Raw genomic sequence first — 14949 nt, 5'->3', positions numbered from 1 at the left:
AATGTATAGCGGAGATTGACCATATTGTAATTAGAGAGGTTCAGTATCAATTTGAAGTGAATCGGTGTAGAAATGAAGAAATTATAGTGAAAGGCAATTTTGGGTGGGCGTGGCCTATGTGGGCGGGCGCCCCAGGGTTGGCAATGGGGCCATGCATAGTTGAGATTGACCGTATTGCCATTAGAGAGGTTCAGTACCAATTTGAAGACAATCGGTGTAGAAATGTAGAAATTATAGTAAAATAACCTTAAAAAATAGTAAAAATATCTGACCCGGCCCCACCCCAACCCCAATAACTTTTGACCCAGGGGTCAGATCAAAATTCCAAATAGTGCAGGGTCGCTCATATGCTCATAGCTACCATGTGTGTAAGTTTCAAGGTTCTAGTGCTAATAGTGTAGGAGGAGATAGTGGCCAGGACGGATGGACAGACGGACGGACGGCGGAGATAACCACCATATCCCAAAGCTTGTTGAATAAGATTATAGTGTATGGTTAAGTGGACCATCCATATAATTGTCAGCCATTGAATACACTACTTGTCAGTCTGAATATATTTATAGAGGTTTGCAGAGGCGGTTGAATGAATCGTCAGCTTTCAAGCGCCCGTAAATCGTCCCGGTGTGTCTACCTTTCCGTAATTTTTTATTGTAAACCACAATAAAGTTTTACAAGCGATTTAAACACAACAAAGTTTTGGTGGTCGAATTGCCGTCTTATTATGATTTAAAACAGATTTCATTAAAATATTCATGATTTATGTTATGAAAAAATTTCCTCCTGTAACGACCGATCGTCAGTGGCATTGTTCTTAAACCAATTATCGGGAAACAGTTAAACACAATAATTCAACAGGGTCGGTGAACAAGCCAACTTTTTTAACATGCTGTCACTCACAGCAAAACAAAATGATAAAGAAACGTTCATAAATTTCAGCAATGACAACCAAATATGACCAAGCAATCGATAGGCAATCATGGTCTATTTTACCAAAATACTTGAAACAAATGACTGTTGTCAATTCAATATGATGGCTTGAACAATATTGAATATCTGAAATATTTATGTCGCCTAGTATGCTCAAATGAATCACATGTATTGTATGCTTTCCGTTAATTTAGAGAAATATCAGTGAATGTAAACTGATATTTCACTGTTTCAAACAGTGAAAAATAACTGTGAAAAGTAAAGATCATTTTCATTGTTTGACCGGGTCTATTTTTATATATTTTCGGTTCCCCATTGTGACCCCCAATGTGACCAAGGGCATTTACTCTGCATTTAATGTTTATATAACATACGGATACGCTTCCTTTGAACATATATGTAATACCATTTCACTACTTGTCAGTCTGAATATATTTATAGAGGTTTGCAGAGGCGGATGAATGAATCGTAAGCTTTCAAGCGCCCGTAAATCGTCCCGGTGTGTCTACCTTTCCGTAAATTTTTTATTGTAAACCACAATAAAGTTTTACAAGCGATTTAAACACAACAAAGTTTTGGTGGTCGAATTGCCGTCTTATTATGATTTAAAACAGATTTCATTAAAATATTCATGATTTATGTAATGAAAAAATTCCCTCCTGTAACGACCGATCGTTAATTTAGAGAAATATCAGTGAATGTTAACTGATATTTCACTGTTTCAAACAGTGAAAAATAACTGTGAAAAGTAAAGATCATTTTCATTGTTTGACCGGGTCTATTTTTATATATTTTCGGTTCCCCATTGTGACCCCCAATGTTACCAAGGGCATTTACTCTGCATTTAATGTTTATATAACATACGGATACGCTTCCTTTGAACATACATGTAATACCATTTCAGGGCGCCTAAAAGGGGAATTATGTTGTCCGGAATGGCAAAAATACAAAAATAATCATTTGTAAGCATATAATAAAAATTTAATTTATTGGAATTTTCTCTGATCACTTGTTAATTCAAATCGATATTCCACATAATCCAACAAATATCCTCTATATCTTTGTAAAACATTAATTTTTTTTTAAAGTTTTTCTTTCACGCAGGACATTTTTAATTTCGAGATCGCTGAAAAATATTCGGAAAATATTACTTTTAATCGTATTCAATTTATAAAGATAATCATATAATATCATATTTCATTTGCGTAATTACCTCTGTTAATGCGTATTATTAACGGACGTGTATGTGTCTGTTTTAAAACAGTTGGCTTATATAGTACGCTTACTGTATCTCTATTTAACATTATTGTTTGTCTTTTGCAGACAACATATAGTCGGTGGTGTAACACGTTCATTGTAAATATTTAAAGTATACAGTTGTTCAAGGGAGGATGGTATTCGCTGTTATTGGAAATTTTCTCAAATGACATCGTTTGTCAAATGTTATCCTCATTCAAGAAGGAGTTACTAGGCATTAGTGTTTGTAAATTAAAAATAAAACAAACAACGTGTAATGTAAGCAATTCAAAAGGATTCAATTAAAATTTCTGACACAATTGTCTACCAGGCATTTATTAAAAAAATATATTGATTGATTGATATACCGGAACAATAAACGAATTATTAATTCACTTATTATTCCGGTTAAAATTAGTTTAACAACTGCACATATTATTACATATCCCAATGATGTTTTTCTGCCACAGAAAAAAAGATGCCCGCTGTAGTACAAAATCTTAAGACATTGCGGTGAACCTTTCCACCAATAAGGTCGATAAAAGAAAGACATCACGACTTTGTCAATAATTTTAAAGGTCTCTCCGTAAATCCATATGATTTTCATACCATCGCACATCTCACAATTATTTAATATAATGTGACATTTATATACATAGGACTTATGTAAATAAGGAACATTACTGGGTCAATACCTAGGCACTTATGCCGGTTTGATTGATGGGTGGAGTTTATTTTATTTCGTCAAAGGAAATCGCAAATGTGCTTAGTTAAAGAAAATAAATCATGTTTTATTTGCTTTCGTCACGATACAGGAATCAGCTTCAATTAAAATATATTTTCCGAAAAATGCAAATTACAAATCTATAAATTAAAAAAAAAGTTTGACCGTTTGCCCTATAAGAGAAAACCAAATGTATCATACGTTTAAATTGTTTGCAGTAATGTTTTTTTAACGCGTTGTGATGTTTTGAGAATACATTCCAAACAAACAAATTTGTTATATTCGGGTATTCTTCGCTATAGTAAAACATACACCGAGCAATCTCCTTTCCGTAGGGCGAGGACTATCGTATACAAGGGCAAATCGGGCAGTTTGTTACAAGATAAAAAGTTTAAACTTGATTTGATATGTATGTTCATGGTACGTTTCGTTGTGTTCGCTATTCACTCCAGATCCCCCATTTAAAACGTATTTATTTATATATATCCGGAATGGTATCTAATGAATAATATCCGAGTGATTTTGGACAAGATGTAAATTATGTGTCAATTGAAACATCCAACTTATCAGAATATACCGAGAAGTTACGATTTCATGGTAAACAGTTGTGTTCGAGATACGACTTGTTGATTGCTTCAAAACTTCAGGAGCCAGCTTATTAGCGTTCTAGACAAGATTCAAAACTTCCGGAACCAGGTTAATAGCGTTCTAGACAAGATTCAAAACTTCCGGAGCTAGTTTATTAGCGTTCTAGACAAGATTCAAAACTTCCGGAGCCAGGTTATAAGCGTTCTAGACAAGATTCAATACTTCAGGAGCTAGTTTATTAGCGTTCTAGACAAGATTCAAAACTTTCGGAGCCAGTTTATAAGCGTTCTAGACAAGCTTCTAAACTTCCGGAACCAGGTTAATAGCGTTCTAGACAAGATTCAAAACCTTCGGAGCCAGGTTATGGACGTTCTAGACAAGATTCAACACTTCCGGAGCCAGGTTTTGCACCGACTCAGGCTGACTATTATTAACAGTTTTGGTTTTCTTAAAGCCAAACTTTGACAGCGACAGGCATTTCTTTGCAGGATAACCTAATTAACGTTATTTTAGAACTTACTACTTTGATTCATTATAAATAAAACATTTTTTTTTATTGATTTGCAAAGTTCCGAAACTGTATGATAAAGGAAAACTTATATCTGGAATAAAAATCCTATTTATGCGTGTAATGGATACTTCAGTTAAAAAAATGTGTTCATTCATTTATACCGAAGTCACCAAGGGTGGGTGTTTTTTTATACGTTGTACATACGTATTAATGCCAATGTTTACGACGATAAAATACAAACACGCCTTTAAATAGATAAAGGATTACACTTCCCCACATTCTTCGGTAACTGTTGTAATGAAAAAGATAACGAATACCACACAAGCAGTTTAAATCTGAATGTGCTCTATGTTTGGAATGCTCGCACGTTTAGACTCCGTTTTTAAGTTGGGAGAAGATTCTTAACCCATTTATGCCTAGTGGACCATCCCATCCTTCTAAATTGGATCAATTTATTTCCAAAATTAGGGATGTCTAGTATATTTATTTCTATATTTCGAATATTTCTTACAGAAATCCTCTTTACTAGACGCTAGGCATAAATGGGCTAATGCACGTTTGTTTTGAAGTTTTAACATTTATAAATTATTGAATCTACCAAACAAATAGCTATTTACATGGACAAGAAGAGACATATCCGGGACACAATTTACTTAGACTTAATTATTTTAGTCTAACATTTTCTTGATTTACATGTTTTGCTAACTGAATCTTATAATGGGAAACTTTCTTTCTAGCTTTATAAAAAAAGGTTTAATGCACAATAGAAAACGCATCAATCCATAAATTAAAAGGCTTTTTTCGTGTTGGACATATACACCAAAACTTACTTTAAAATCACTTCGATTACGATCATCCCGGAAATTTCTGTAAAAAAAAATCCGATACATTACATTTTTATTAGATATTAATTTTCCAAATGACGGTATAGTCAACGATCTTGGCAAAGATATCTCTATATTAGAAATAAAAATACAGCTATAGCAATCTGAAGCTAAGAAAAGCTAGCGGTTTGGACAATAGTAGATCTCTACAGAGGAATTTATTAAGCAATCAAGTGTTGTTTAACCGCTCTGCATGTTTAACTATTGAATAGAATGTTACAAACTGCTGGTAGACTATTACCTTTGTTTTTCTTTATTATTTAGAACATTTTATGTTGAATCATAATAAGAGCATCATTTAAATAAGTGCACAAGAATTAGTGTTATACTTCACGCTTGTGTGCATTACTCAACGCTGATAATACTGCATATTGGCAAAAAGTGAAACAGATTGAATTCCTGTAATGGATAGATTTGTTTAGAAAAAAATATTATATTTTCCATGAATGCTGTTTTAGCTATTATTGGTACAATGAACATTTTACGGACATGAAAAACATGATATCCAACCGTAAAGTGAATTCCCGTAAGGTATATTAAGAACAGACTGTGTCTGGCTAGTGGTATACAGCATGCCTTTATTTTACGATTATACAAAACAGAACACTTGATTGTAATGAATTTACTATTAATGATATCTGGGATGTTTTCCATGTTTTTAAACATCCCTTCTTTAAACATAACATACTGCGATGTGTACCTAGCATACAAAATAATACAACATAATACCTGCAAATGTAATCGCACTAAAATATAATGTTAGAAACTAATAATTTTTTTTTGTTAATTGACCTTGGGTTTATAAGAAAATATGTTTGTATTAATATAATAATGTGACTGAATAATATTATAATGTTAGTAGTGCTTATAAGATACGGAAACAGAACAAGTAGCGGAAAGTATTTGTCGTATTTGAATGTTGAATACAATACTTATTGTTTCTCTGTGTGTGACCAAGATAGCAAAGTTAAAGGCCATGTACACTAATCTTAAATATATAAAATAAATTTAACAACTCGCCATAATAATAGTACGTCCAATATAATGGAAGTGCTGAGTTAACATGGGTAGCTAGAAATGGCGCGGCCGCGGCCGACGCGTATCCCCACGCCGCATCTTTGACCCAGGGTCAGATCAAAATTCCAAATAGTTCACTGTCGCACATATGCGCATAGCTACCATGTGTTTAAGTTTCAAGGTTCAAGTGCTAATAGTGTAGGAGGAGATAGTGGCCAGGACGGACGGACGGACAGACGGCGGAGATAACCACTTAATCCCCCGCTCCAATTCGGAGCGTGGGGATTATACAGATTAATTTATCTTAAAATATCAATTCTTCATTTCGCCTTATCGCAAACCACAACGGCAACATTGTAATAACACGGATAAGAAGAACAATTTGCTAAACAATAAAAGTCGTGGGCTTAATAGGAAGTTTTTAAATGTTTGGCTCAAACCCATATTGATGAATGAAATTTTTATTTATTTATGCAAATAACAGTACACCTAGATCAAAAGACTTCTTTTTCTAACAACAGAGGATTGGAATGATGTACATGTAAGAAGCAAGAATGATGTCCATAGATGTCCCCGGTAAATGACATTTGACACAAAAATGGTTAAGTGGACCATCCATATAATTGTAAGCCATTGAATACACTACTTGTCAGTCTGAATATATTTATAGAGGTTTGCAGAGGCGGATGAATGAATCGTCAGCTTTCAAGCGCCCGTAAATCGTCCCGGTGTGTCTACCTTTCCGTAAATTTTTTATTGTTAACCACAATAAAGTTTTACAAAGAAATTTAAACACAATAAAGTTTTGGTGGTCGAATTGCCGTCCTATAATGATTTAAAACAGGTTTCATTAAATTATTCATTGTTTATGTAATGAAAATATTCCCTCCTGTAACGACCGATATTCAGTGGCATTGTTCTTAAATCAATTATCGGGAAAGAGTTAAACACACTAATTCAACAGGGTCGGTAAACAAGCCAACTTTTTTTACATGCTGTCACTCACAGAAAAACAAAATGATAAAGAAACGTTCATAAATATCAGCAATGACAATCAAATATGACCGAGCAATCGATAGGCAATCATGGACTATTTTACCAAAATACTTGAAACAAATGACTGTTGTCAATTCAATATGATGGCTTGAACCATATTGAATATCTGAAATATTTATGTCGCCTAGTATGCTCAAATGAATCACATGTATTGTATGCTTTTCGATGGTTTATAGAGAAATATCAGTGAATGTAAACTGATATTTCACTGTTTCAAACAGTGAAAAATAACTGTGAAAAGTATAGATCATCTTCATTGTGTGACCGGGTCTATTTTTACATATTTTCGGTTCCCCATTGTGAAACCCAATGTTACCAAGGGCGATTACTCTGCATTTAATGTTTATAAAACATACGGATACGCTTCCTTTGAACATACATATAATAACATTTCAGGGCGCCTAAAAGGGGAATTATGTTGTCCGGAATGGCAAAAATACAAAAATAATCATTGGTAAGCATATAATAAAAATTTAATTTATTGGAATTTTCTCCGATCACTCGTGAATTCAAATCGATATTCCACATAATCCAACAAATTTCCTCTATATGCTATTTTTTATTTCCTCATTCCTATCACTTTTAAAATGTGCCATTGCTTTGAAAAGTTCCAATATAATACAATCTAAATTAATATTTTACACGTCTGACTTAGTCGTTGTGAAAACGAGAGTTCTGTTTTAGTCTTATAAATCAGTTGTAATAAGACTATACGTACTATAATTCTCCATAAGTTAGGTCCAATACTATATTGTTTCATTTGAAGTTGATACATACCCGAATACTTAAGAAGCTTCGCGCAATTTACAGAGGGGGTAATCACGTCATAGTCAAGACGGCGACGTCCATGCCGAGACAGTTATTTTTCGCCGTTTTATACCGTTTATTACTTTTGTTTATTTTTAAAATTACTTTAAAATAATTTCCAGCAATAAAAGAAAAAGGGTGATTAGCGTTTATTTCGTATAAAAACTCGCTTTATAACTCGAATTTACTCCCCGCAAATTCTTAGTGGAGCCATAATTAGGTCATCCCCCTAATAAATTTCGCAGCGAGTAAAGTCGAAATATATTTCGAATATTTGCATGAAATAAACGCCATTAATTTCTTCCTGATATGGCTGGAACCTGAGCGGAATTTAAAAAATATATAACAGGTAAAGAAGGGTTTAACACGGCGAAAAATACTTGCCTTGGCATGGACGTCGCCATTTTGACAATCGCGTGATTAACCCCTCTGACATAGTACCGCACGTTTTACTGGATTTTCGTTCCTGTTGTCAAACAATAAAAGGAATTGAAAATTAATGTTATTGGACAAACACACGAACACACGGATGGTTCAATGTAATTACCAGTATTAAAATATAAAACTGTACTTTGAGATGAATTTACTACACCTATAGACAAGAACAATAACATAAAATAAATGGGCCTGCTCTGTTAAAATGGGGCTTAATTAATGTGCGTAAAAAGGCGTACCGGATTAGCCTGTGCAGTCCGCACAGGCTAATCAGGAACGACACTATCATCTTTCATGCTATTTTCTGTTTTTATGTCTTTTCTTAGCAAAAATCCAGTTAAGGCGGAAAGTGTCGTCCCAGATTAGCTTGTGCGGACTGCACAGGCTAATCTGGGACGACACTTTACGCACATGCATTAAAACATGCAGTTTGAGATAAGTGCTAAAGCTTGTTTTTATATCAGCCTTAATGAACAGTCTGTGTCAAATTGTAAATGCATACAGTCTTTAAAAAATCCATTATTTCAGGCGACAGCTAAAGGCAATGGCGAGAAGGTCTCCTCTACGGGCGGCTGGTGCGCTCAGACTAGCGTGGAGGACTCGGGGCAACATAAGACTGACACCAAACTGGTTCCCGTACTGGCCGAGTTCTTCGAAGGTGAATGTTTCTGATTAACAAATCGCTAAATTCATTGTGTGACATTGACAATCCGTTTCGATGAAAATGCATGTACGCATGAGGTCGTTATTGAATTAAGTTTAATAGATGAGATGAACAGAATATAAACAAGGACTGTAGTTTTTACTCGTGAAACGCGTGTCGCAACACGAATATTACGAATACGACACACAATTTAAGATCCATCTTTAAGATGTTCGCGAGTTTCAGATAGCATGACCTTATAGTTTTAAGATTCAGTTGATTGTTAATCCACCCCTAAACAACAAGCACTAAATCTACATGAAATATTATATTAAATATATATCTCTTACGAAGGAAATACATACTCGTAATCAGCGATTTTGTTTTTCCCTATTTGGGAAATATACCGGTACCGGCATAATATGAACTAAAGTCCAGAAACTGGGAAATCTCCGATGTGAAATTTCGAAATAGAAATATTGGGCATTTATAATTGTTTGCTAATAACTTAATCAAACAAACCCATGTAATTATTCTTTCAAGTAATTTTTTGAAACGGACACTCTTTGTGCAGTTCCTGTCGGCTAATCTGAGACGACACTGCCCGCATTTATAGTAAAAGAAGCCTCTTCTAAACGAAAATCCACTGTGGACGGAGAGTGTCGTCCCTGTGGACGGAGAGTGTCTCCCTGATGAACACTTAACGCACATGCACTTAAATTAAGTGTCTACGCTTTTGATTCGTGAAAGCAAGTTTCACAGCAGGAAGTTGCCATCGCACACGTCAAAAAACACACTTAAAAAACTCAAGGCTCGTTGCACATCTGTTAGTTTGTTTGTTTTTGTGTTCAGGTTTGTATGTGCACATCAAGCTGTTGTGCATATCCTTTATCATTGTTATAATTGGTGAATGCAGTTGTATTGTGAAGCAGATGCAGGATAACATTTCGTCTTGATAAAAGCATCTAATTATTGATACTAAACCTATGTATTTATTTATGTTTACGTTTGCATATTCTAGAAATACATTTCTGCATTGTAAAAAAAAATGACTAAATGTTTTTTTTCTTTGCATTTTTCTGTAAACGATTAAAAAAGATGCCTTTTTAAGAACGTCTTTTAGGGGAGTTGCGCTTTGGGAATACAGGGCTATTTACATGTGAGTAACGTATTGCCCCAGATCAACGTGTTTTCTCCATGCAAGCTTATCAAAAAGATATATATAAATTATATAACTTCCTCTTGTACTACATCTTTCGTTTAGAGGAGGTTTCTTATAAACGAAATTTCTGTCTAGCCGAAAATTGCATTAAGCCCGGTTTTCTCAAAACGCGGCTCATATGTTTGTACCAAGCACGCTCGGTCATGGAAAGTATTACCTCTGTTTTGTTTTTCATAAGAAGTATGCTTCAGAAAAATAACTAAATTCGTTCAGAATGTATATTCTTCAGTCAAAGATGTTTCAAATCAATTTAACATAATTATCAATTATTTTGTAATTTAAGGGAAAAAACTCCTGCTTGATTACTCGACTTTAAATACTAGTTAGCCGCCCGTCATATCTACATTAACAGTTTAATCACAATTGTAATAAGAAAATAATCGTAGAGTAAGTAGTTTTCATTTAAATGAGTTTTTTTTCAAGCTTATTTCACCGCCATTTCTCAATAATGTTTCCCATACCATAATTCATCATAAGTTTTGCCTATTCTTTACCAATACCATGTTGAACTTAGTGCCAAAATATTATTAATTGAAATATTCTCGGGATGTTAACATGGATTTTACCTGCCGTATTTGTCTGTTGAAAAATATCTGCAATTTTAACGCTATAACATCCATTCCTGTCAACCGCTTCGTCCATAGTATTGTTTAGACTTCATACATCGAATTCATGCTCTGGGAAAATGGGGTTTGATGAATGTGACGTAATTTATAATACACGAATGCATTATTATGCATTTACAGGCAAGTACGTGGGTTCGTTTGGTGATGGTCCCGGGCGATACAAACAACTGCTGCTTGAAACCAAGAAGTTGAAAGGCTACGATGCGTATGACGGGGCCCCGTTCAGGTACGATTCTGACATTTGTTGTTGAAACTTTGCAAACTAGCGGCAATTTGTGTGATTTATTTTCAAATAATTGATTTTTGCAAAAATGTCTGCAAACATGCATGAAATACTACGTTAAGAAATTAAATTTAAAAAAAATTACCACCAGACTATTTGTGTGTGTTTGTTTGCAAGATTTCATAATGTACTTTTATTTGCATTAAAACTGCTTAGTTAATACGGGTGTCAAATTTCATATTCTTATAAATAAGAACAGTTAAAACTGGTAAATGTTCGGTGGTTTGTAAGCTTTGTGAGCTTAAATACAATCACTTATATGAAATGAAAACAGCAATTACAAGTAAAATTAATAAGATTACATAAAGTGGTGTTTTAATAAATTCTATACGACCTATAAAACACTTACTATTTAAGTCACATATTGGAAATTTAAAAACAGTTATTGATAAGAACGTTTTGGCAAACTTCTTACATGTATTTCTCTTAATGCTTTCAAAATGTTCGGAGTAAGAATTAAAGAATAAACACTTTACTTGAGATATATTATGTGTATGTGAGAGCATGGAAAGACAACTCTGCGTGGGGATTGCGTCCAAACTCCTCACAGCAGTTACTTCCCGTGGGCATGCGCCCGGTCATTCGAATGAGGGAGACCACTGCGTAGGAGATTGGGTTTGCTTCACAATCCGCATTATGTCATACTACCGGTGGTAGATTAAATAAAGCATCGATATCCTACGCAACACCCCCTAGAGCAAGAAATAATTAAATAGTCCTGTATACACGTAACACAGATACCAAGGACTAAATAACGTCTTGAAACATCAGATTGGCGGTGAATTAACAAGAAATTTAACTTTTGAAATATGTCTTATTCTAAAAGTACTTCATCATTAGTTTACTTTTTGTTTGACATAACGCCTTCGTGATACAATTTAATCGAGATGTAAACCCACCTGCAAAAAAATGCGACTGGAAACATGTTTTCCTGAATCCAACCTTTCCGCAACATTTATCAGAGCAAGATATGAGTCCTCCCCCAACCCCTAACGACCTTCAAAAAAGCATCGATTAAGTAACCCGTCATCCAGTAAAAACTGAAAAAATGTACAAAATATATTACGAAAAAAGGGCTTGATGCATTTGCGTAAAAAGTCATCCCGGATTAGCCTTTTCAGTTCGCATAGGCTTATCAGGGACGACACTTTCCATATACATGTAAACTGGATTTTTGACTTGAAGTGACCTCTTTAAAACGAAAAAATAGCATAAAGCAAAAATAGTCTGATTGGGTTGTGTGGACTGCACGGGTTAACAAGGGACGACACATTACGCAGATGCATCAAACCCCGTTTTTTCCAAAACGAGGCTCATTTTTTTATTATTGCAGTGAGAAGACTTCGGACGGTCGAGTGTCCTTCCTGGACCTGACCCTGCCGCAGTACGGGCTGCCGCTGTACGACTGGGTCATGAGTCTGGAGGTCGCCGAGCACATCCCGCAAGATTACGAGGCCATCTTCATCGACAACATCGTGAGGCACGCCAGGGAAGGCGTGGTTTTGAGTTGGGCTGTACCAGGTAGGTAAACATTTCATTAGCGGATGTCGTTCACCTTGTCAGTCCCAAGACGAGGTTGCGATTCGTCTACTGGGTCGTGTTTTATCTCATCAGCCCAAAGTAGAGGTGGTTCTTTGTCCAATGCCATTGGGTCGTTTTTTATCGCCTGTAAAATAAATTGCTTCAGTATCTTAGTCAATTCATCTTCTCGTCGCCCATTACTTTTTACGCGCATGAGATATTTTACTTGCTATTGACCAGTCCGATGATAGTTCTTTCATTTACTGAATACAGTTGATGAGCCCAATGATACATTGGCTTTTTCTGTGAGTAAAAGAAGCATGGGTGCATTTAAGAGTGATTTTTTTTTTTAGTTTGGTGTGTCTCACACGTTAAATCCATACACTTATTGGCTTTAATTTGTGTTCCGTAACTAATAATGTATTTTACTGTATAAATAAACGCAGAATCTGTGAATTTGAGAATTTTCTGATTTCATTTGATATAGTGTGTCTCATAATTGGCAATTCTGCAGTCATTGGACTGAGATTTAATTTATATGATTCTTATTTATGTGTAATAAAAATAACACGTTCTTACTGAATCGGTCGCATTCCTACTTCACTAGGTCAAACATACTACAATATATAGAACTTATTCCAAAGTTAGAACCTTATACATGTTATTTTTGTGCCGCACTCTTTGAAAACAGGGCTTAATGCATGTGCGTATCGTGTCGTCCCAGTTAAGCCTTTGTAAGCATCACTGGCTTATCACTGACAACATTTTCCGCTTCAATGGAATTTTTCACTTGTAGGACGTCTTTACAAAAACAAAAATCCAGTCTATTTGGAAAATGTTTTCCCTGATTCGCATGTGCGGACTGCACAGGCTAATCTATGACGGCACTTAAAGCACATGCATTACGCCCCGTTTTCACAGAGCGCGGCTCACTTATTCTAATTCAGGTCAAGCTGGGTATTCCCATATAAACAACAGACCTTTTGAATACGTGAAAGACCTGTTCCACAGACTTGGGTTTGAACACGATCCCGAGAGTTCGAACATGCTTAAGAAGGCGGCAAAATTGGAGTGGCTTCAGGCGAACATCAATGTTTACAGGAGAAAGGATCTGTCACGTATTGATAGCATTAAAACATTCCTTACTTAATTGAATGTCTTGTTCCAAATGCGCTGTACATTTAACGCACGCAAAATCAACGTCGAGCAAACATTAAAAACGTAAATGTACGTTTTGCAAGACGTGAGCTTCAACTATGTGGCGCGTTTTCTTGAAAATATCGTGTCCTCTCTTGTTTCGTTGTAACATGACATAGACGTTTGATTTTACAGTTTTTAATGCATTTAAATCTCTTTTTTTGAAACTCGTAAATATTTATGATTTTGTTTTTGTTTACTGTGAAACCATTTATTTTCGTCAGCACGAAATTTCGTCCTTGATTGTTCGTTAGGATCTTGAATTCGTCCATAGTTCGAAGGACGAAAAAGACGAAAATTAATGTCTTACGAATAATAATGGTTTCACAGTAATTCTTTATTTGTTCATGCCATAACATAATTAAAATGAGCCCCGCTCTGGGTAAGCGGGGTTTAATGCATGTGTGTTAAGTGTCGTCCAAAATATGACTGGGAAAGCGGGGTTTAATGCATGTGTGTTAAGTGTCGTCCAAAATATGACTGGGAAAGCGGGGTTTAATGCATGTGTGTTAAGTGTCGTCCTAAATCTGACTGGGAAAGCGGGGTTTAATGCATGTGTGTTAAGTGTCGTCCTAAATCTGACTGGGAAAGCGGGGTTTAATGCATGTGTGTTAAGTGTCGTCCTAAATATGACTGGGAAAGCGGGGTTTAATGCATGTGTGTTAAGTGTCGTCCTAAATCTGACCTATCTGACCTATCTGACTGTGTGGAAATATTTTTTCCCGTTATATAAGACATGTATGACTATTATGATATTAAATGTGGGAAACACACAGCCAATGTGCAATGCTACACATTTTGAATAAAAAAAAAGTTTTATTCGGTGGCCATATCATTGTATGTGTTTACTTAACCAACATCCTAATAGCAACCAAATAATAATTTGTTATTTATTTTATGCTAACCGATGGTTTATAGAGAAATATCAGCGAATTAAAACTGATGTTTCACTGTTTCAAACAGTGAAAAATAACTGAAAATTATCGATAATTTTCATTGTTTGACCTTAACTATTTTAAGATATCTTTGGTTACTCCATTGTGACCCCCAAATGTTACCATGTCGATTACACTGCATTGACTGTTTATTCAATCATATGGATACGCTTCCCATGAACATAACATATCGGTGCGCTCAATGGGGAATGATTTTGTCCGAAATGGCAAAACTACAAAAATAATCATTTGCAAGCATAAAATATAAAGATGTTTTTTGGATTTGGTGGAATATCGATTTTTATTCACTCGTGATCATAGAGAAAATAATATTTTT

At 35.0% G+C, this 14949-nt stretch overlaps 1 protein-coding gene across 1 annotated transcript in view; it reads left to right on the top strand.

Moving 5' to 3' along the window:
* The window catches only part of LOC127847594 (uncharacterized), a 19618-nt gene extending 5111 nt beyond the window's left edge, over positions 1-14507 (top strand). Inside the window, exons 2-5 of the mRNA XM_052379611.1 lie at positions 8714-8843; positions 10797-10902; positions 12293-12480; positions 13428-14507. Coding sequence (XP_052235571.1) covers positions 8714-8843; positions 10797-10902; positions 12293-12480; positions 13428-13630 — 627 coding nt within the window. The 3' untranslated portion in view covers positions 13631-14507. The remainder of the gene's footprint in view (positions 1-8713; positions 8844-10796; positions 10903-12292; positions 12481-13427) is intronic.
* The last annotated feature ends 442 nt before the right edge of the window (positions 14508-14949 follow it).

This window comes from Dreissena polymorpha, chromosome 10 (genome assembly GCF_020536995.1).
Source record: "Dreissena polymorpha isolate Duluth1 chromosome 10, UMN_Dpol_1.0, whole genome shotgun sequence".
NCBI lineage: Eukaryota > Metazoa > Mollusca > Bivalvia > Myida > Dreissenidae > Dreissena > Dreissena polymorpha.
The sequence above is the reverse complement of the archived record's forward strand: the minus strand, read 5'-3'. Positions and strand labels throughout refer to the sequence as shown.